The sequence below is a fragment of the Crotalus tigris genome, unplaced genomic scaffold (assembly GCF_016545835.1).
Source record: "Crotalus tigris isolate CLP2741 ecotype Arizona unplaced genomic scaffold, ASM1654583v1 scf7180000017735.2152567, whole genome shotgun sequence".
Lineage (NCBI taxonomy): Eukaryota > Metazoa > Chordata > Lepidosauria > Squamata > Viperidae > Crotalus > Crotalus tigris.
The window spans coordinates 1,375,781-1,396,887 of NW_024096601.1; the positions used below are offsets into that span (position 1 = coordinate 1,375,781).

A 21,107-nucleotide genomic window follows, 5' to 3' on the forward strand; every position below is an offset into this window, starting at 1 on the left:
AGGCGGCGGCGGCAGCAGCTGCAGCTCGTTGGCCCCCTCGGCCGCTCATTGGCCGGCAGCGGCGTCCAGCTGGCGGTGAGCCCGGGGCGCGTCCAATAAGCCGCGCTGCCTCCCCTCCCCGCCCCACCTGCCCCGCACTCGCGCACCTCGGAGCCCCGCAGCCCGGCCACCCCCGCTCCGCCACCTGCCTCACCTCGCCTCGCCTCGCCTCGCCTCGCCCCGCGGCGGCGGCACCACCGGCAGCAGCAGCAGCAGCAGCAGCAGCGCCGTCCAGGAGAATCCACGCGGCCCCTCCGCTCTCCTCAGGAAGCCCGCCAGCCCGGAGGGGAAGCCGCCGCCGCCGTCGCCGCCGCCGTCGGTCAGGCGAAGCAGCCACCTCGGAGCGGCGCCCGCGAGCCTCACCCTCCCCCCCCCTCCAGCCCGCGCCCACCATGAGCAACCTGGCCAAGGAGAGCGAGCACAGCAGCAGCAGCCTCGAGGAGGAGGTAAGCGCGGCCGGGCGGGCGCCCCCTCGGGGAAGGGGGACGGGGCTGGGCTGGGCTGGACTGGACTGGGGTGGAGGGAGCGCGCTGCGGGGTCCTGGGAGCTCCAGGTCCCGGCTGGGCGCTTCTCCTGGCCCGCAACCAACGCCCCCCCCCCCGCCGCCGCCGTCTGGGGGTCCTCCGCGTGGCCTGAGCTGGACGGCGAGGCTCCTCTGGCGGGGGAGGCTTTGGGGCTCGCCCTCCTCCGCTGGAGACCTCCGGATCCCCCCCCCCCTCCTTCCCGGCCCTGCCTGCCCTCCCCCCCCTTCCGCAGGCGCCCCTTTGGGGCTGGTTTCCTCGTGGGGGGAGAGTTGGCGAGGTAAGAAGTAGCCAATAGAGAGGCTGCACTTTGCCCTCCAGATGTGTCGCCCCTGCAGGCTCTTTGCACGCGACCCCGTCTAAGGATGGCTAGGCTCCCCCCCCCTCCCAGAGTCGTGGGGGCTTTCTTCAGACATGCCTCCCCCCCCCTTCACAACTTGCATCCCCTCTTCTGCCCGTCTAACCAGCATTGCCTGCGAAAGCTAAATCCCGGACGGATCTATTTCTGCGATTCTATTTCTGCGATTCGGCGCTCTTTCTGGGGTGGTTAGAAGGTGGTAGAGTTGCTGGGAAAAGAGGGGGACGGCGGTGGGGGTTCCCGTTGGCTATTTGGGGAAAGCTGGACGTGTCTTGGTTTTTCTCCTTAGAAACCCGCAACCCAAACGCAGCCCTGAAAATGTCAGAATCTGGTCAGGAATGGAGGTGGCTTGACTGGAGAGGGTTGACTAGCCCTTTGTGGCTGGGAGACCAGCTTCGGAGTGATGGGCGGTGGATGGCTGATTTTTTTCCCCCCTCCATCCATCCAGAATCTCTCCTGTATGACGTAAATGGTTTCAGTTGTATCGGCCACCCTTATAAAGAGGGTTTAGTCATCTGCTAGAGGTTCTCTCCATAGATGTTGTGATGTTGCTAAACCTGATCAAAACTTAGGTTATTATTATTACTAATTAGTGCTTGAATGAAAACTCGCTCCTATTCCTAAGGCTGAGTTGACTTCTGCTTAGGAAAGCACCACCTTCTGTTCCTCCCCAACCCTCTGAAAAACAGGCATGGAGCTTTGTTGGTGCAGAATGGCGACCAGTTCTGACCCAGCTCCTTAACCAATGGTGGATTCCCACTAGGCGTATTGCCGCAATGGAATTAACCTCTGGGAATGCTTGGCATGGACTTCCGTCTTTTGTTATGTATGAAAAAAAAATGCTCTTAAAATACAATTTTCTGAGGTAGCCGTAGAGGTGGGATCCTTGGGGTTTTGGTAATCGCACCTGAGACTTGCTCTTACTGTAATGACAACTGGATACTAGAACGTTATATCTGCACTTCTTGTGTGTGAAGCGAGAGTTCCAAGGCTGATACTCTCGGCTAGGCAACTGTGTGCCTTTCGTTCAGATGCTTCCTGATGCCTTCCGTGTGCTGGTTTTGTGTGTTTATGGTAGCTAGGAGGAAAACACTGTTCCTTCGTCTGTCGGTCAACAGGCCAAAATCAACCTGTCTGCAAGATGCTTATTTAAACCCACAGTAAATATCTTGCAGTCATGCAGTGAATCTTCCCTTTAAATGTACAGATGTTCTAAATAACTTTCCCAGTGTGCTTGAAGGTTTTTTTTTTAATGCTGGTAGAATGCTACCTGAACCTTGGTTTGTGGTCAGTGTAATGTCAATGCTGCATCTAATTTAGGCAATTCATTGGCATGTAAGGGCAGGACTGGCACAAGTAACAGTTTGCTGGTCTGTTTCTTTGACCTGGTAGTGCGGGGGGGGGGGAGAATTCATGACTTTCATCTTCATCTGAAAGTACTTTCAGCTCGTTTAGGTATGCTTTAATTTCTGTGAGGTTCTGGGCACTCGTAATGTCTATGAGATTCCATTTCCACAATTTGCAAATGGAAAATTCAGCATTTTGGTAAACAATCCTGACATTAAAGAAGCCCACTTCCAAAAGAGGCTACCTTGCATGCTTTTTTTTTTTTTTTGAAGAGAGAGTAAAGATAAAGCAAGCTTGCTTTTGGAGGAAAAAATAAATAAATTCCTTAAATAAATTCCCCTACAGGAGGCACCTTCACAAAATAGTTACACACTAAAATGTTTAACAACAATATGTTTCCATTTGCAGTAATAAAAGCCGAGTGGGGTTTCCCTTTGGCTGCAACATAATCTTTCTGTGGGCAGTTCTAATCCTTTTGATAGTTGCTGTGAATAGCTGAGAGGTTTCTCTTAAAAAACACCTGAAGTGGACAAATAAAAAGGGAACATAAATGATGTCACATTTGCTTCTTCAAAATTTCAAGCTAGATTTTTGTTTAGCCCTACCTGGAGATCGCTAGGATTGAACCTGCAAGATTAAAACCATCCGAGCAGTATATTAATCCATGACACTCTGATTAAAACAGCCCTCAAAATAAAAAGCTTTGTCATCAGCAGAGTTCACCTAACCTTCTAACTCAAAGGTCTGGGGGGGGGGGGAGAGGAACGGCTAGATCTTCAGAGCTTTACAAAACACTAACAAGGTTGAAGGTCATCTGGGACATTCTTGCTCGCTTCTAGGACAGTGGTTCTCAACCTTTTTAATGCCGTGACCTCCAACCGGTCGTAAGTCGAGGACTATTCAACTGGTACAGTACCGTTTGCACACTGGGACTTTTGGCGGGCTCAGCAGGGCAGAGACAGCCTGGACAATTCCTATTGGCTTTTGAAAGCCAATAGAATTAGACTCTGTTCAAGAGAGTCTATTCTATTGGCTTTCAAAAGCCAATAGAATAAAAGGGAGTAGCACAGCTAAGGAAAAGGGGGAAAAAATGGCGGACTGTGTTGTTTGGCGACCCCCGTGAAATGGTCGTTCAACTCCAAATGGGGTCCTCACCCACAGGTTGAGAACCACTATTCTAGGAGTTCAAGTTGGCCTACATCAGGGGTCTCCAACCTTGGCAATTTTATGACTTGTGACTTCATCTCCCAGAATTCTTCAGCCAGTCATGCTGCAACTCCATTCTTCTATCCATGCTGGATGATAAATTCTGAGAGTTGAAGTCCACAAGTCGTAAAGTTGCCAAGAGACCTTTCTTCAAATCTTGGTGATGGATGAGAATGTTGTTGGGATCCTATGTGTATTTTGAGTTTCAAGAGACCTTCTGTTGAAAACGAAGGCCTGAGTGCTGGTTTTTGTACTAATTCAAGCATCAAATAAGATTGGACACAAGGAGATACAGACCCTCCCTCAGTATCGTTGGATCAACCCCACCCCACACTAATCATCATTGTCTATGTCAGGGGTAGGCAACCTTGGCTCTTTTATGACTTGTGGACTTCAACTCCCAGAATTCCTGAGCCAGCATGGCTCAGCTTGGAAACCCCTCCCTTTCCCCTCAGCATGGCTGACTCAGGAATTCTGGGAGTTGAAGTCCACGAGTCATAAAAGAGCCAAGGTTGCCTACTCCTGGTCTATGTTGACCTTCATTTTTAGTTACAGAAGTCCAGGAAGGAAGTGTTCAAAATTCTGTTAAGATCTCCAGATGTGCTACATTTGAGTTGCCATTGTAGTATTATATTATATTGGCTGAGGGTTATGAGAACGGAGTCCAACCTATTTAGAATGGCTATATAAAGAATGGTTAAATGGGCCCTTTCAGTGTAGGGATTTATAATGTGTGAACCCAGTTGCTACCTGTTTAATCATGGCTTATTGGAGTTGCAGCACCAATTAAAATACCCTAGTTTGTGGGCTGGCAATTCTCAAGGGTAGGTGTTGAACAACCTTAGAAGCCATAGCTGAATTCACATAGCACACTAAGCCAAATATTGAGCCACAAACCACAACAGCATGTTTTGAAAAGTGACACTCTGCCCAAAATAAACATGTGCAACGTTTTAGTACCATGTATGACACTCAACTGCTTTGTGGCTTAGCAACATGTATGAATCCAGCCAAAGTAGGATGTTTCTTGTCTAAATAGACCGGCTCTGTTCTTTCTATCTATATATGGCTGCATCAAATGTGTTTACATCTCCCAGAGACGAGAAACAGAGTTCTTAAAGTTACAAAGGGGAATAAAGACACCCTCCGTAGCCTTCCAGGGTCTGGGTGCTCTGCCTGTGTGATTAACTTGGTGCTTATCTGGTTTGGCACAGCCCCTCCATTCTCCCAATATCTAACCAGTACTTTTTCCAGAGGGGTGCAGAGTAACAAACCTGCCCATAAAAAGTTTATTGACCAAAGAACACATTCTTGGTGTCTTGTAGTTGCTCCCCCCCCCCCGTGGGTTATTTATATCTTTCCAAGTAACTTGGCCCATTAAATGTTTTTTTTTCCATTATCCCAGGAAGTACAGGAATTGACAGCAAAATAATCCAGGGGTGGGGGGTGGGGAAGGTGATAACCTCGCTGTAAAAAAAGTACCTTCTTAAATGAATATTGGAAACCTGTATTGATTTAGCTGGCTGTAGCACAGGGCTCTCCAACCTTGGCGACTAAGACTTGTGGACTTCAACTCCCAGAAGTCCCCAGCCAGCCATGCTGGCTGGGGAATTCTGGGAATTGCAGTCCACAGGTCTCAAAGTTGCCAAGATTGGTGACCCCTGCTATAGAATGAGATTTGTGGCACAAACCTCTATATGGATGGTTTGGAACAGATGAAGTGTAGGCCAGGCTGCATTCTTAAGATGCTTGTTTGTCTAGGAATAGATGTAATTGGGTATCCCAATTCTGTCCTGGGGATAAAAATTGAGGACTGTCTGGACCTCACTACCACCAGAACCTCTGTTGCAGCCTTCAGACCTGCCAGAGTAGGTAGGATCAAGACTTTTGACTGATTTTGCATGTTTGGGAGAGTCAAATGGATATTTTAAGGCAGGGGTAGGCAACCTTGGCTCTTTTATGACTTATGGACTTCAACTCCCAGAATTCCTGAGCCAGCTATGCTGAGCTCTGCTGGCTCAGGAATTCTGGGAGTTGAAGTCCACGAGTCATAAAAGAGCCAAGGTTGCCTACCCCTGCCTTAAGGTATATCCTTTGAAAACCTTGAAACTTAAAATTGGGCATTATATCCCTTTTTTGAATTCAGCCCTAGATATGTTGTTTTAAGCCTGACATGCCCCTTGAATTAACAAGTTGCACCTCCTGTTCAATATTTAAATCTTTAACTGCCGCAAAAACACATTCTGCTTGGCTCAGATGATTTCTCTTGACTTCTGCTGGAGAGTAAATATTATAGCTGAGTTCACAGATTCTGATAATATATTGTTTATTGGGATTTGGCTTGGTATGTTGTATGAGCCCAACAACGTAGAGCTTTGTTTAGTGAGCCATAATCAAGCTATTTGTACAAATCTTGTCTCTGAGTATATATAAACTTGGTTTATTTCACCACAGGCAATTGTTTTCCTGGTGGGAAACACCAGGATTTGGTGTAATGTTTTAAGATCAGTGCAATAAATAGCTCTCCATTGCTTTTCTTAAAGCTTCGGTGCTACTGATGGACGCCTTTCTCGTTGCTTGCTTTTGCACAAACAAATTGCACTAGACCTGGGGTAGTCAACCTCGGCTCTTTTATGACTAGTGGACTTCAATTCCCAGAATTCCTTAGCCAGCCACGCTGAGGGGAAAGAGAGAGGTTTCCATGCTGAGCTATGCTGGCTCAGGAATTCTGGGAGTTGAACTCCACAAGTCATAAAAGAGCCAAGGTTCCCCACCCCTGCACTAGAGCAATGTTTCCCAACCTTAGCGATTTTAAGATATGTGGACCTCAACTACATGCTGGCTGGAAAATTCTGACAGTTGAAGTCCACACTTCTTAAAGTTGCCGAGGTTGAGAAACGCTTCATTAGATCAACTCATGAACTATAGCCAAGATTGGGTAACAACATATGCCATTCATTCAACATTCAGTTCAAAAATTCAAGATTGGGGAACCTGAGATTTTCTAGGTCTAATTGGATTATGTGGGATGGGAGTCCCAGACAGTGTAGTCATGTTAAAGGGGGTTGTAGTCCCAACATCTGGAAAACCACAGATTGGCTAGCTTTTAGGCTAGCAGTCAAGATACACAATCAACATCTGCAGCCTTAGTGCATTATTAGCTACAGTTAATATATTTTTTTCCTTTATAGCTGTTGAACAAATTTGGTGATTCTTTCTGGTGACTTGGATAGCAATGGCCCTGGCTGTTGATTATTTTGCATCTGGCGCTCCAGCAAATCAGCTTTTAAAGCACTTCATGATGGGTTGATTCAGTAAAAGTTTGTTCAGACATTCCCCCTAAGTCAGGGGTCCTCAACCTTGGCAACTTTAAGACTTGTGGACTTCAGCTCCCAGAATTCTGGGAGTTGAAGTCCACAAGTCTTAAAGTTGCCAAGGTTGAGGACCCCTGCCTTAAATAGTCATGAAAAGGATTCTTTATTACCACAGCAGTTCAGATCAATTGTTGGCCTGAAGAATTTGCTTCATGTACTTATAGTAGCCCTTGTGATTGGATTCACCCTTTTGAGAAGGCAGCAAAAGGTATACTTGGGACTTCCCAAAGAAATCGGTAACTTTTTTTTGCTCTTAGCTTTTTTGGAGATAAAAATTTTTGGCTACCTTTTGAAGAGATGAGGACAACTCTTTGAAGCCCAGATTTATTTTTCAAAGTAAGGAAGCCTTGATATTGTAATAAAAAAAGTGTGCACCTTAATTCGGGCAATATGCTTGGTCAGGTTGGTAAAACCTGAAGATCAGAAGGGAAACCTTTAATTAAGAAAAAGCTTTATTTTCAGAGATGTGCTCTACATACATTTGCCTGATTCCAAACCTATGGTCACACTAAACCATGATTTATTGAATCCGTATCAAATAGCTGCTGCTAAGACTTGCCATGCTAGTTAGCTAGTTAACTAGTAGTTAATCATACCATGCTATATAAGCCAATGGGTTGCAGTTGCCCTCAGCTTGAGGGCCACCCTTTGAAGCAGTCAGGAGTGGGATTCATTTGAGGAACATCTTCAGGCATTTTAAAGGATCAAGTAGGGATCCCATCTGCAAGGCATGGCATCCAATTTGCTCCTCAACCATTTCCCATATATAAAAAGTGGGTTTGAGTACTCATTCCTGGCTATTCAGAGATCTCTGGGTCTGCAGAGAGAAAGTTGGTGGACCTCAGACTATACTTTTTGCATCCTCATAAACCTGTGGTATGCTAAATACTACATAAACTGTATTATGGCTTAGCACAGTAGTGTGCCTTAATTTTCTAGTGTATTAGATTCCTTGGGTCAAAGGAAGCCTTTCTCAGCCAGCATAGGAAGAGTTGTGATGTAGCTTTGATTTAAATGCAGACATTTCTATCCTTCTGGAGAACAATAGAGGCATTTGTGTTTACCAAGCCAGCTTGTTTAAAACCTTGTATTGTTCCACTGGACTCTTTATTTTGCTAGTAGCTGCATCTGTTACGGCTCTTTTGTCATGAAAAATGAGGATGGTAACCTGTGTCCTTGCTTTGCAAGACAGGTTTCACTTCTATTGTTGCTTTGTCTTAGTGACAGTAACGGATGGACAAAACTTGAGGTAAAACATTAACCAGATTAACTGTTGCTCCCTCAGGTTGGTGAAGGCAGTAAAACAGAGGTGCCCTTGGACCTACTTGCAACTGTCAACTTGGAAAGTCAAACTTTGCAACAAGTGAAACATCCCTCCAAAAGTTTAAATTCAATTCAACTTTATAATAGGACCCTCTTGGTTAAGAATGGTTGAGAAAACTGGAGGGAAAAGTAGGAGGAATAGAATTGTCTTAAGTTGAAAGTCTTAGCAGATGCAATTTCTGGTTAACCTTTGAAGCTAAGTGTGGCTAATACTAGGATGGGAGTTGAGACCTTAGTTGGGTGTGCTCAGAGGCTTGAACTTCAGGTCCCAACATGGCCATGTCTGAGAGCTCAGCCCCCTCTACCTGAATGGTGCCCAGGCTGGAGAGAATTGCTTTAGTGATCTGATTTTATGGGTACTCTCAATTCCAGATGTGTTTGCTCTGTTTCTCAAATACCCAAGGAATATAGTCACCAGATCATAGAAGCTAACAATTTGCCAGGCTGTAGTATTATAGACCTGCCTGTTAGTATCCTACGGATGACACATAAATTAAAGAAAGCTAGAAATGTAAGTTATTGTCTAGCTTTTAATGTAAACTTGCTTATATAGTAAAGGTCATTGATTAACTATCAATGTTCTTCCCCACATGAGATGATTCCAAATTGTGGACTTCTCTGTAAGGCTTAGCCTGATGAAGGTAAATGCTCTAGGAAGGTGACAAAAGCCACATTTGCTAGGCTGAGATGTCATTCTGAACAGAGGTGTAAGTTTAATCTGTGCTAAAAATGGCATCTGACAGTTTGAGTGGCAGCCAGATATCCCCAAGAACTGAGTATCTTGCCCAGCGAGAGTGCAATTTGGGAGCGAAGCAAAAACAAGCAGATGTTTAATCTTTTCTTTGGTTCCCACTCAGCTGATTTACTGAGGATGACCATGTATGGAGAAGGCAGGAGCTAAAACGGGCATCGTGCTCTCCCCACTGCCTTCAGTTGGCAAGTTGTCTGGTGTAATTTCAGCATTTCTGAAGTGGTCCTTCTAGCTTGGTACATTAAGCAGATCCTGATGCTGGTGGGCAGGGAACCTTCTAAATGCAGCTGCTAGAAAGGAAGAGTCTCCATTCTGCTCGTTGAGCCCAACTGAATCATTTGTGTAATTAGGATCTTTATTGCTGTGCCAACGTGGTGCCCATGAAGACCTGTGTTTCCCCAGATACATCCCTCTGCACTTGCAAATTTCCTCGCTTTACCTGACACCAAAAGATCTCTAGCAAAGAAGACATTAAATAATAAATGTACTTAAATTATGATCCTGATGTAGAAGAAGTATTAGGTATCTATACTGGGTATTTCTACGTACCCTCTCTAGGGACAAGGATAGAGGACCACACCTGAAATTGTGAAAAAGAAGGCTCTATATATAATAAGGGACTTCTTACAGAGCATACCAAAAGAGGAGATAAAGCAGTGGTTCTCAACCTTTTTAATGCCGCAACCCCCAACCGGTCGTAAGTCGAGGACTACTCAACTGGTCGTAAGTTGAGGACTACTCAGCTGGTGCAGCATCATTTGCAGAATAGGACTTTTGGCGGGCTCAGCAGGGCAGAGACAACCTGGACAATTCCTATTGGCTTTTGAAAGCCAATAGAATTAGACTCTATTCAAGACTTGAACTTGTCCAGAAGTCAACACGGACTTAAAGGCACAAAACACAAAGTCATTTTTACAAAGAGGGAAATGTAACTTGTCAACTTCCTGTGGCCCAGTTTTTAGGAGTTGTTACTTTGCACAACCCAAACATACTATATAAAAATTGTACTCATAAGTAGACTGAAAACAGTCTAGGTTTCCCTGCGTTGAGCATGAAATAACAATGAAGGCAAATCTGCGTGTCCCAGGATAATGTTGGATCAGTCACCGGGACCAGCAGTTTTTTTCTTCCGAGCTTTTGGACTCCTGCTGGAGCCCATCCTTGGGGAATTTCTCTCTAGCAGAGTGTGTGCTGTTCAGTGTGTGGGCTCCAGCACTAGTCCCAAAGCTCGGAAGACAAAACGTCCAGTTCCGGTGACCGACTCAGATTGGATCCTAAGCATGAAATAGTCTGGGGAGCGTAGATTTAGATAAGCAATTGGGTGATGCAATTTGGCCATCCTTGTAAGGACCTGGGAAGTTCTTCTCCACTTCAATGCAAGAATCATAGCTGAAGATCTCATAGGCTTTTAACAATTGCAAGAATCTTCTCTGTGCTGCATAACTCTTTTACAAGATGTTGGAGAAGGAATAAAAAGGATTATTTTCATCACTGGAGGGATCATAAAGCCTCAGAATTTTGAGGGAGGTCTTTGACAAAGTGATGCCATAATTAAAAGAATGACTTCTTCCCATCTTTGGCTTGCTTATTGCATATGTTCTGTTGAAAGAATACGTAGTTATTAAACAAGAAGGTTATTGGTGATCTGCTCTTAGCAGGCAAGTCAATCACCGCCCACCAGTGGAAACATCTTTGCTTTAAAAATGATAGGTGAGATTTGTTTGCCCTGCTTGACAAGTTCTCTGATAAAATAATAAATCCACATGCTTAAAAAAAAACAGTAGGAAACGGTTACACTAGCACTGGCAGGTTTTTATTAGTTTTATAAATGGCAACATGAATATATGTTGGGACATATGGGAATTTTCAATTGATACAGGTTTTTTTTTTTACATAGCAGTTATGTTATGAGAATAACAGGGCAGTACTGTATGGCTGTGAAAGTTGGACCATAAGAAAGGCTGAGCGCAAAAGAATTGAGGCCTTTGAACTATGGTGCTGGAGAAGACTCCTGCGAGTCCCTTGGACTGCAAGGCGTTCAAACCGATCAGTCCTAGAAGAAATCAATCCTGACTGCTCTTTAGAAGGCCAGATCCTGAAGTTGAAACTCAAGTACTTTGGCCACCTAATGAGAAGGAAGGACTCCCTGGAGAAGGGCCTAATGCTGGGAAAGATGGAGGGCAAGAGAAGAAGGGGATGACAGAGAATGAGGTGGTTGGATGGAGTCCCTGAAGCAGGAGGCGTGAGCTTAAATGGACTCCAGAAGATGGTAGAGGACAGGAAGACCTGGAGGAACGTTGTCCATGGGGTCGCGATGGGTCGGACACAACTTCGCAATTAACAACAACACTGTAACTGAGCACCTACCGTGCATGCTGATATTTTCTTATTAAGCTGAATGTTCCAGGTAATCTTCAAGGACAGCACCATATAGAATAAGTAGATGACAAGTATAGAATAAGTAGCAATGGATGGAAACTAACCAAAGAGAGAAGCAACCTGGAACTAAGGAAAAACTTCCTGACAGTTAGAACAATTAACCAGTGGAACAACCTGCCTCCAGAAGCGGTGAATGCTCCAATAAGAAGAGACTGGACGGCCATTTGTTTGAAATGGTATAGGGTTTCCTGCCTGAGCAGGGGGTTGGACTAGAAGACCGCCAAGGTCCTTTCCAACATTATTATTTGTTATTATTATTGATCATCGCACAGTCAGCCAGATGTTCAGACTGGATCTGGCATTTTTGTCTACCTATCGAGTCCTTACCAAGGCAGATGTGTATGTTTGATGGTATTACAGATATCATCACAGGATGGAAGCAGTTCCTATTATTATTATTATTATTGTTGTTGTTATTGTTATTATTATTATTATCCATACCAGTTTCCCCTTCCAAGATGCAGCTGTTAATGCAGCTGGGAAAACAAGCAAGCTCTGCTTTCTGGCTTACAACATCCCAACCTTTTTGAGCAGTCAAGCACAAATTATACCTTAGCACATTTCAGCAAAGCAAAGAGATTGAACTGGGAACGTTCAGAGAGCCGTTCGGAATAGAGCCACCTCCAGCAGGATGGAGAACCTTTCACAAAACGGGTGTATTTTCCAGCTTAGAACCCCAAACATGGAAGGACAGCAGTTGTGAGAATAGAACCATCGCTCACCGTCCCTGACAGGCGCAATAGCTATAACCAGAATCATGGCTTCACATTTCTCAACCTGCAAAAACTTCCTGGCCCTACAAGAAACAGGACAATGTTAACATCAGCATCTGGCTGATGCTGGGTGAAACATCATATATACCTCAGAGGCACTTGGAAAATTAACTCTGGATTCATGTCCTGTTATAAACCATAAAGCAAAGTTTCTCCTTAGTTCTAGGTTGCTTCTCTCCTTGATTAGTTTCCATCCGTTGCTTCTCGTCCTGCCTTCAGGCGCTTTGGAAAATAGCTTGACTCCCTCTTCTTTGTGGCAGCCCCTGAGATACTGGAAGGCTGCTATCATGTCTCCCCTCGTCCTTCTCTTCGTTAAAATAGACATACCCAATTCCAACAACCGTTCCTCTTATGTTTTAGCCTCCAATCCCCTAATCATCTTTGTTGCTCTTCTCTGTACTCTTTCTAGAGTCTCAACATCTTTTTTACATCGTGCTGACCAAAACTGGATGCAGTATTCCAAGTGTGGCCTTACCAAGACCTTGTAAAGTGGTATTAACACATCAAGTGACCTTGATACCCACCTGGAAGCTGCTTTGTTCCTGGGTTGGTCCTCACCCTGAAAACAGGAGAGAACATAATCCAGCACAAAAGCACTGAACTGCATAAGCCCTTATCAATATCAATAACTATTATCAGTGATTGGGAATTTAACTGCTCGGTCTCAACAGAAAGCAAGTCCAAGTACTGAAACCTGCCAGGATACACTCAACTTTCCTTCTGGATTGAAATCCGCAAAAAACGGATCAGGATTCTTTAATCATAATTCAACTTGTTTGTTCAGGTTTAAGCACCTCTCTTGGTTCTGTTCGTCAACCGTCAGAGAAAGCAGAGTTCTTCACTTGTAATTCTTCTCAAGTCACTAGATTAAGCCTTGGTTAGTTTACACTAGGAAACCATTGAGAACCTTTTGCTGCTTAACAGAATAACAGGGTTGAAAGGGAACTTGGAGGTCATCTAGTCCAACCTGCTGCTCAAGCAGAAAATCCTATACCAGGGGCAGGCAACCTTGGCTCTTTTATGACTCGTGGACTTCAACTCCCAGAATTCCTGAGCCAGCCATGCTGAGAGGAAAGGGAGAGTTTCCAAGCTGAGCCATGCTGGCTCAGGAATTCTGGGAGTTGACGTCCACGAGTCATAAAAGAGCCAAGGTTTTAGACAAATCTCTTCTTCAAAACATCCAGTGTTGGAGCACCCACAATATCTGGAGGCAAATCGTTCCACAGACCATCAATCGGTCCTGAAACAAGATCTTTAGTATGTGAAGTAGGCCCTTTATTATTAAGCTATGGCCCTTTTACACTGATTTTTGGAACGACACAGCAGCCACTAACTCTCTGTAATGATATAGAAATGGTTTAGTTTGTTAGCAGCTATCTCTAATATAATCAGAAAGTTATGAAGTTGTAAAGGGCTACAAGGGACATCTAGCCAAACTTTCCTCCATGTGCAGGAAAACCAGTTAAAATCTTTGTTGGCTGTCTAGCCCTTCCTAAAAGTTTAGAAGTTATCTAATCAACATATTCCAAATCTTTCAACCTTTCTCAAATTACAAGAGAACTTGTTTTGCTTTTTTTCGGCTAAGGCAGATGAACCCTCCATAAAGACGGGGCTTCATTAAGCTGCCGATCTCTAGGGAGAGTGATTTTAAAACATGGTGTTAACGGCTAACCTTTTCTTTTTTAAGTTCCCAAGTGTTTTCCTTCCCACAACTTTGTTTTGCAAGCTCTGGGTATGTTTTGATACTGCGCAGGGCCTTATAAGTCTAGATATTTAAAGTTGACGGGTGCAGTTCAGCATTCCATCTGCCTCGCGTCAAGTGCTTCCAGCTGCATTGTGTCTCAGGACATGAGACAAAGCTTGGGAGAACATCAACAGCAGACTTTAGCTGCATCCAGGGCAGGCATATTTGAGGAACACTCATGTTCTACCCCAATCAGGGCCTAAATGGAAGGTTGCATTTACCTCTTTCCAGGTCCTGAGGATGCCAGGGCTCTTGTTAAGCAGCTGCGTTCCTAAACTATCCATAACTGAAACATCCTGTTTCTCTCAGTTCCTTCCTCACAAAGCTTCAAACTACAGGGCAAATCAAACCATTTTTGAACCTGAGGGTTATGTGAATAGAGTTAAGGTTAGGGATAAATTAAGCAAACCACATTTTAGTAAATTGTGGCTTATTTGTATCAGGTGAACAAATAGATGTCACGTTTCAGTCCAAGTTTTTACCCTATCAAGAGCATGTCCTGATTAGAGATTTCTGCTATTTGTATTTGCCTCTCCCCTATTCTGCCTCAACGTTCTTTTGGATCCCATGTTTGTGCACATGTATATGTCTTGCTTGGTCCAGAAAGCAGTTGTCCCTAGTCTATAGGAGAAGATAGCAAAATTGGCAAGTGGTTTTGGAGGCTAAAAAGATGTGCCTCTATTCTCCATGCAGCAAAACTGATTAACTGCATTCCTAGAAGCAAAGATTTCGTCAGATCGTACAGCAGGCCAGGAGATTGTCATCTCCTCTGAGTAAAGCCATGTGAACAACATGTGGTCCAAGTCTTGCTATTTAGATTTCAAGGGCTAGGTAGAAACAAAGCTAGTTCTTAGATCAACGCACAACAGGGGATGGCGTCAAAAGTCTTGGGCTTTGGGGGAGAGAATATAGCTATGAGAGTTATGCTCAGATTTGTCAGAAATTGCAATTAGACATCAAATAATGCTCCTAAAAAGAGTCGTTTTTAATTGTGCAGCAGTTTAAAAAATGCTGCACAAAGAAGCACGGCCAAAAACCTAAACTGGTACTTGAGGAGTTACCAGATTCTCAGAAGCATTTCAAAAAGTGTTAACATTTGGAAAACCTTTCATAAAATCTAAACAAGAAGTCTTGGCAATTTCCAAACAAGTTTGACGTATCATATAATCTTATTCAAGAAATAGTTGCTGTGCTAGAATGAATGTTCTTCAAAAAAGAATAACATTAGCTGTGTATAGTTTAAAAAAAAGGGCTCATGTTTAATTTCAAGATACGTTGGTTGTTCTCAGCTGAGAGTAGATTAACAGAAGCAAAATAGCCAAAGTTGCCATTAAGAATATCTCTGATCAAACATCCTTATTGTGAAGAACGGATGAGAGGGCATTTCATCTGGTAAGAGAAAACTGGATGTAGCAGCAAGAAATGTCCCTTTGAGCTGAATTGTTTATCCTTAAAACTGGAAATGTGGCACCAGAAAACCACTTTTTATAGAAGCCAGGGCACTATCTAGGTTCTGCAGCAAATTTTAGTTTTTCAAGCTAAAATTTCAGAATCCCTCTATCCATAATTGGAATAACACTATAACAGTGTTTCTCAACCTTGGCAACCTGAAATTATGTGGACCTCAACTTCCAGAATTCTCCAATGAATAACGAATGAGTATCTACTTCAGAGGTCTTCCAGCTTGGCCCTTTGATGACTTGTGGATTTCAGTTCCCAGAATTCCTCAGCCAGGCACGCTGGCTGAGGAATTCTCGGAGTTGAGGTCCACAAGTCATAAAAGGGCCAAATTTGAAGACCCCTGATCTACTTCTTGCAACTTTTAAACTCCCAGTAGGAAGGAGGCCAAATCTCTGTGCATCAGATCAGCGGACTCCTCGATTTTACAAGAGCCCAATATTAGATTATTTTAAACATGGGAAGTTGGTTTTTAAAATGCCTATCTAGGTCCAGAAGAAAGCGTTTTGTCAAGATTGCAATTTGATTCTTTCTCCAGGTGTGGTTTGTATTAAATAGCTGCAAGTAGAAAAGCTTTTATTGGTATCAGTGGGAGATGTTATACCTCTTAAAGCTACCTATGGGAGTTGGAGGGGTCATTTTTGTTAGTGGGGGTGGGCCGAGATAAAATTGCCTTCTCTGCTTGCTGTTGTCTCGATGAAAATGAATCATTTTGTTGCGTAGCTTTTTTCGAAAATATTTGTTGTGTATCTAACATTGTGTAGCTTGACCCTGAGTCAGATGGGATTCAATTTCATGTGACTCGGATGAGAACATTTGTTTCCACATGGATGGAGAATACCCTTCCCCAAATTCGTCCTGTTTCTGGATTCATCAGATCATGATCTCATATCTGAAGGACCTTCACTCTCGTAAATACTACAGTTCACAACTGAGCCCCAAATTTATGTTGCTAAGTGAGACATTTGTTAAGCGAGTTTTGCTCTATTTTACGATCTGTATTGGCACCGTTCTGAAGCAAATCTCTGCAGGTTTAAGTGAATGTAGCTCCCCATATGCTTGTCAGAAGATCGCAAAAGGGGATCACATGACCCCGGGAACATGGCAGCCGTCATAACTATGAGTCAGTTGCCAAGTGTCTGAATTTTGACCACCTGACCATGGGGATGCTGAAATGGTTGTAAGTGTGAAAATAATAATAATAAAGTTGGAAAGGACCTTGGAGGTCATCTAGTCCTGGCTGTCGAGTCTCTTCTTAAAAACTTCCAGTGTTGGAGCATTTACTGCTTCTGGAGGCAGGTTGTTCCATTGGTTAATTGTTCTGTCAGGAAGTTTCTCCTTAGTTCCAGGTTGCTTCACTCCTTGATGAGTTTCCATCTGTTGCTTCTTGTCCTGCCCTTTGGAGAATAGCTTGACTCCCTCTTCTTTGGGTCAGCCCCTGAGATATTGGAACACTGCTATCCTGTCCCCCCTCGCCCTTCTCTTCATTAAACTAGACATACCCAATTCCTGCAACCGTTCCTTGTATGTTTTAGCCTCCAGTTCCCTGATCATCTTTGTTGCTCTTCTCTGCACTCTTTCCAGAGTCTCAACATCTTTTTTACATCATGGTGACCAAAACTGGATGCAGTATAAAAAGGGTCATAAGTCATTTTTTTCCAGTGCCGGCGTAAGTTTGAACAGTCACTAAATGAACGGTTGTAAGTTGAGGACTAGCAACTTACTATCCAATGATCTTCAACTCTGTTGAGACATGTGGTTCTCTATCTCCCCCAGGTACGGACCCTTTTTGTGAGCGGCCTTCCAGTGGACATCAAACCGCGAGAGCTGTACCTCCTTTTCCGGCCATTTAAGGTGAGCAGGAACAAAAAGGCCAATGTCTGGGTCTAACTGGGGAGGTCCTTTTGTCCGATGGTGGAGCATCTTCTCCACATGCAGGTTGTCCTTGACCTAATGGCCATAATCGAGCCCCATTTTTTCTGCTGTTAAGCAAGAGAGTCGTTCAGTGAGTTTTGCCCCATTTTGCAACCTTTCTGGCTGCAAGTTGTTCAGTGAATCACTGTGGTTGTTAACTGGGTGACGTGGTTGTTAGATATATCTGGCTTCCCCGTTGACCTTTGCTTCTCAGACGGCAGCAAAAGGGGATCAGGTGACCCTGGGACACTGCAACCATCATAAATAGGAGCGTCTGAATTTTGATCACGTGACCATGGGGATGCTGAAATGGTCATAAGTGGGAAAAAGGATCACAAGTCATTTTTTTCAATGCCTACACCAGGGGTGGGCAACCTTGGCTCTTTTATGACTCGTGGACTTCAACTCCCAGAATTCCTGAGCCAGCCATGCTGAGGGGAAAGGGAGAGGTTTCCAAGCTGAGCCATGCTGGCTCAGGAATTCTGGGAGTTGAAGTCCACAAGTCTTAAAGCTGCCATAGTTGTCCACCAATGAGCTAGCAGGGGTAGGCAACCTTGGCTCTTTTATGACTCGTGGACTTCAACTCCCAGAATTCCTGAGCCAGCATGGCTCAGCTTGGAAACCTCTCCTTTTCCCCTCAGCGTGGCTGGCTCAGGAATTCTGGGAGTTGAAGTCCACGAGTCATGAAAGAGCCAAGGTTGCCCGCCCCTGGCCTACACAAATGCCTGTAAGTCAAGGATTACTGTACTGAAGGTTCCAAGCTGACTCTTAAGACATCAGCAAGAAGGCTGAAAAGGAATCCCATCAGGGAGTCCCACCAAGATTGTCCCAAGTTTCCACAAAGTTCAGTTGTCCTGCCTTGAGTCACATCCATGCTGTTGGATCAGCCCTGTTGCTTTGCTTATTAAAGTCCCAAATATACATTAATCTTAACGTAAGAAAAGAGAAAGGTCCCCAATCTACCCTGGTTCCATAATCTGCTGGAATCCAGACTTTTCTGAACTACAACTCGTATCCAACCCAGAGACCATAACAGAGCAATAAGGAGACATATTTGGGAGTTGTAGTTTGGAATATCTGGAGGTGCCTTGCTTTCCATCTCTGGCGTAACTGATGCAGAACCAAATCCACCCACTGGTCTGATTCAGTAGGAAGCGGACACTTCCTACCGACTCTACATTCTTTAGTGTATAGATTAAGCAATGTTTTGTCTTTTTACAGAAGGGAATTTTGCCTGAAATTTGTATTACAGTAGAAGGAAATACATGGAGTTCAGGCTGAATTGTGGAGTCCTTGGTGCTCTGTGAGTTTGGTTGCTGTCTTGGACATATTTGATGATGTTACCTAGTTGGGTAATGAAACGTCTGCAAGAAAACAACCAAGCTCAGAGAACACCAAGAATTGTGTTACACAATTGTATTACAACTAGCAAAACACAATAGTTGACAAATGTATGTGTGTGTGGGGGGGATATGGTCAGAGTAGTAGCTGCATTTTAGTTTAAATTGTTCCTTAGGTCCACCAGAGACGTGTGCTACTCAAAAGGACCTTGCTATTTTTTTATTTTCCTTTTTTAAGGCAACTGATAATTAATTGACTGATTCCTCTCTCTAGGGTTATGAAGGATCACTGATCAAACTAACATCCAAACAGGTAACGCCTCTCCTTAGCTCCTGTTCTGGCAGCCACACAGTGCAGCTTAAATCAAGGACCAGTTCACCACCTAAGGCAGGGGTGTCAAACTCACAATCTCACGTGAAATGTCACGACATATCATAACTTTTTTGCCATTGCTGGCAATGGGGTGGGCACAGTTTTGGTATAATGCATCCGGCCCATGGGCCGGCAGTTTGACACCCCTGTCCTAAGGGAAAAGGCCAAGGAGCCTTGCAGGATTATAGCTGATGCTTCAATTAAGCAATCCAAAGCACCTGTCCAAAGGTTGGCCAACTAGGTTAGTGTTTCCAGGCCTTGGCAACCTCCAGATACGTGGACTTCAACTCCCAGAATTCTCATCAATGGCTGTGCTGGCTGTGGAATTTGGAGAGTTGAAGTCTACACATCTGGAAGTTGCCAAGCTTGGGAAACAGTGTCCTAAATCATCCCCTCTGCAGTGAGAGACCCATCCTTAGAGGAGATGTTCTACCTGCTATCAAAATAGCCCAACTACCTGGGCATTTTTTTGACATCAGATCTGGTGAAGATCACATAGTGTTGTTCTAGTTGGCTTGGCCAACTCAGTGCCCCCCAGATGTGTTGTTGCACTCCAATAATATCTGTTCTGGAGGATCCTGTCTGGAAAAAGCTACCCATACAAATGATGGTGCTTCATCCTTAACCAGTTGGGCCACAGGTTAAAAGCTGTTTCTCCTGCCTGGAGAAGGGTAACAATGCATGGGGTGGTGGCTGTAAGAAATAGCCCGTGGCTGAGATGGAAACACGATGGAAATGAAGAAATATATCTGGGACTCCAGATTTTTTTAGCAGGCTGCCTGTTCGGTGGCTTTTCCAGAGATGAATGAAGACTCTATAAGTACCCTGTAGATGTACTCTTGGTGGGCTTCATAGGAGAGCTTTCTTTACCACCCTTTGACTTCTGTTTCTGCAATCGGGATTATGTACATGCATGTAGCTCAAAGTATTTGTCTTTCCAGCCAGTAGGCTTTGTTACTTTCGACAGCCGTTCTGGTGCAGAAGCTGCAAAGAATGCTTTGAATGTGAGTATTAATACTCGTGGCATCAGTGCTCAAAAACGTCCGAACTTTGCTAATTGCTCAACTCCTAGGGCACTGGTTCTCAACCTTTTTAATGCCGCGACCCCCAACCGGTCACAACTACTCAACTGGTCGTAAGTCGAGGATACTCAACTGGTGCAGCACCGTTTGCAGAATGGGACTTTTGGCGGGCTCAGCAGGACAGAGACAGCCTGGACAATTCCTATTGGCTTTTGAAAGCCAATAGAATTAGACTCTATTCAAGAGAGTCTATTCTATTGGCTTTCAAAAACCAATAGAATAAAAGGGAGGAGCACAGCTAAGGAAAAGGGGGAAAAAAATGGCGGACTGCGTTGTTTGGCGACCCCCGTGAAATGGTCATTCGACCCCAAATGGGGTCCCGACCCACAGGTTGAGAACCACTGTCCTAGGGCGATGGCCCCAGTTCAACACAGAGGGCAAAACTACCATATCTTTTCTGCTCCTTTCTTAGTCACCCTGACTGACAGGCGAGATGTCTTTTTCCTGCTACTCAATGGATGTGTGTCATAAACACAGAAGAGTAGAACTGATAAGAACCAAGTGGGTAGAACCACACACACTGGACTACCAGTGTCATAGAGGAGTAAATGGGAAGATTATACTAAACATTTTCATTGACTCCTAAACTAAAAAGATGGCAAAGCAGTGTTCTAAATGATTTCAGTAAGTCAACGTCTGTTACAGCTGTGCTTCTCATCCCTGGTGGCTTTAAGATATATGGTCCAACTTCCATAATTCCCTAACCACCCTTGTCATGCCATGCTCCAGACAGCCATGGGGAATTCTGGAAGCTGAGGTCCAGACATCTTAAAGCTACCAAGGTTGAGAAACACTGCATTACAGGAAAAGGAAGATGATCTTAAGTTAACATGGAATTTGCTGCAGCAGTGATAATAAACCACCTCGGAGATTGTATATCCAGTCAAACACTCTGCAGCTTTTCACATGGATATTATTAAACTGATGATGCAAGGGGAGGGGTGTACTGAGATGAGTGGCAAACAGATTTAATAAATAATAAATCTTTATTGGCCTGTACCTGGAAGGCAAGGTTGCTTCCCCCTAAGCATACTGGTGTCCCTAAATTGAAATTGGCAGACAGCG

The 21,107-nt window shown here is 44.4% G+C and overlaps 1 protein-coding gene across 2 annotated transcripts in view; it reads left to right on the forward strand.

The window, feature by feature from the left end:
• Positions 1 to 21,107, forward strand: part of RBPMS2 (RNA binding protein, mRNA processing factor 2) — a 32,830-nt gene continuing 11,723 nt past the window's right edge. Inside the window, exons 1-4 of one of the 2 annotated variants that reach the window (XR_005556260.1) lie at positions 1 to 485; positions 17,110 to 17,187; positions 18,862 to 18,900; positions 19,902 to 19,964. Coding sequence is in view for 1 of the 2 variants with exons in the window: in XM_039339540.1 (XP_039195474.1) it covers positions 432 to 485; positions 17,110 to 17,187; positions 18,862 to 18,900; positions 19,902 to 19,964 (234 nt within the window). In the remaining variant the exon portion in view is untranslated. The remainder of the gene's footprint in view (positions 486 to 17,109; positions 17,188 to 18,861; positions 18,901 to 19,901; positions 19,965 to 21,107) is intronic. The other variant, XM_039339540.1, reaches the window with a different exon arrangement.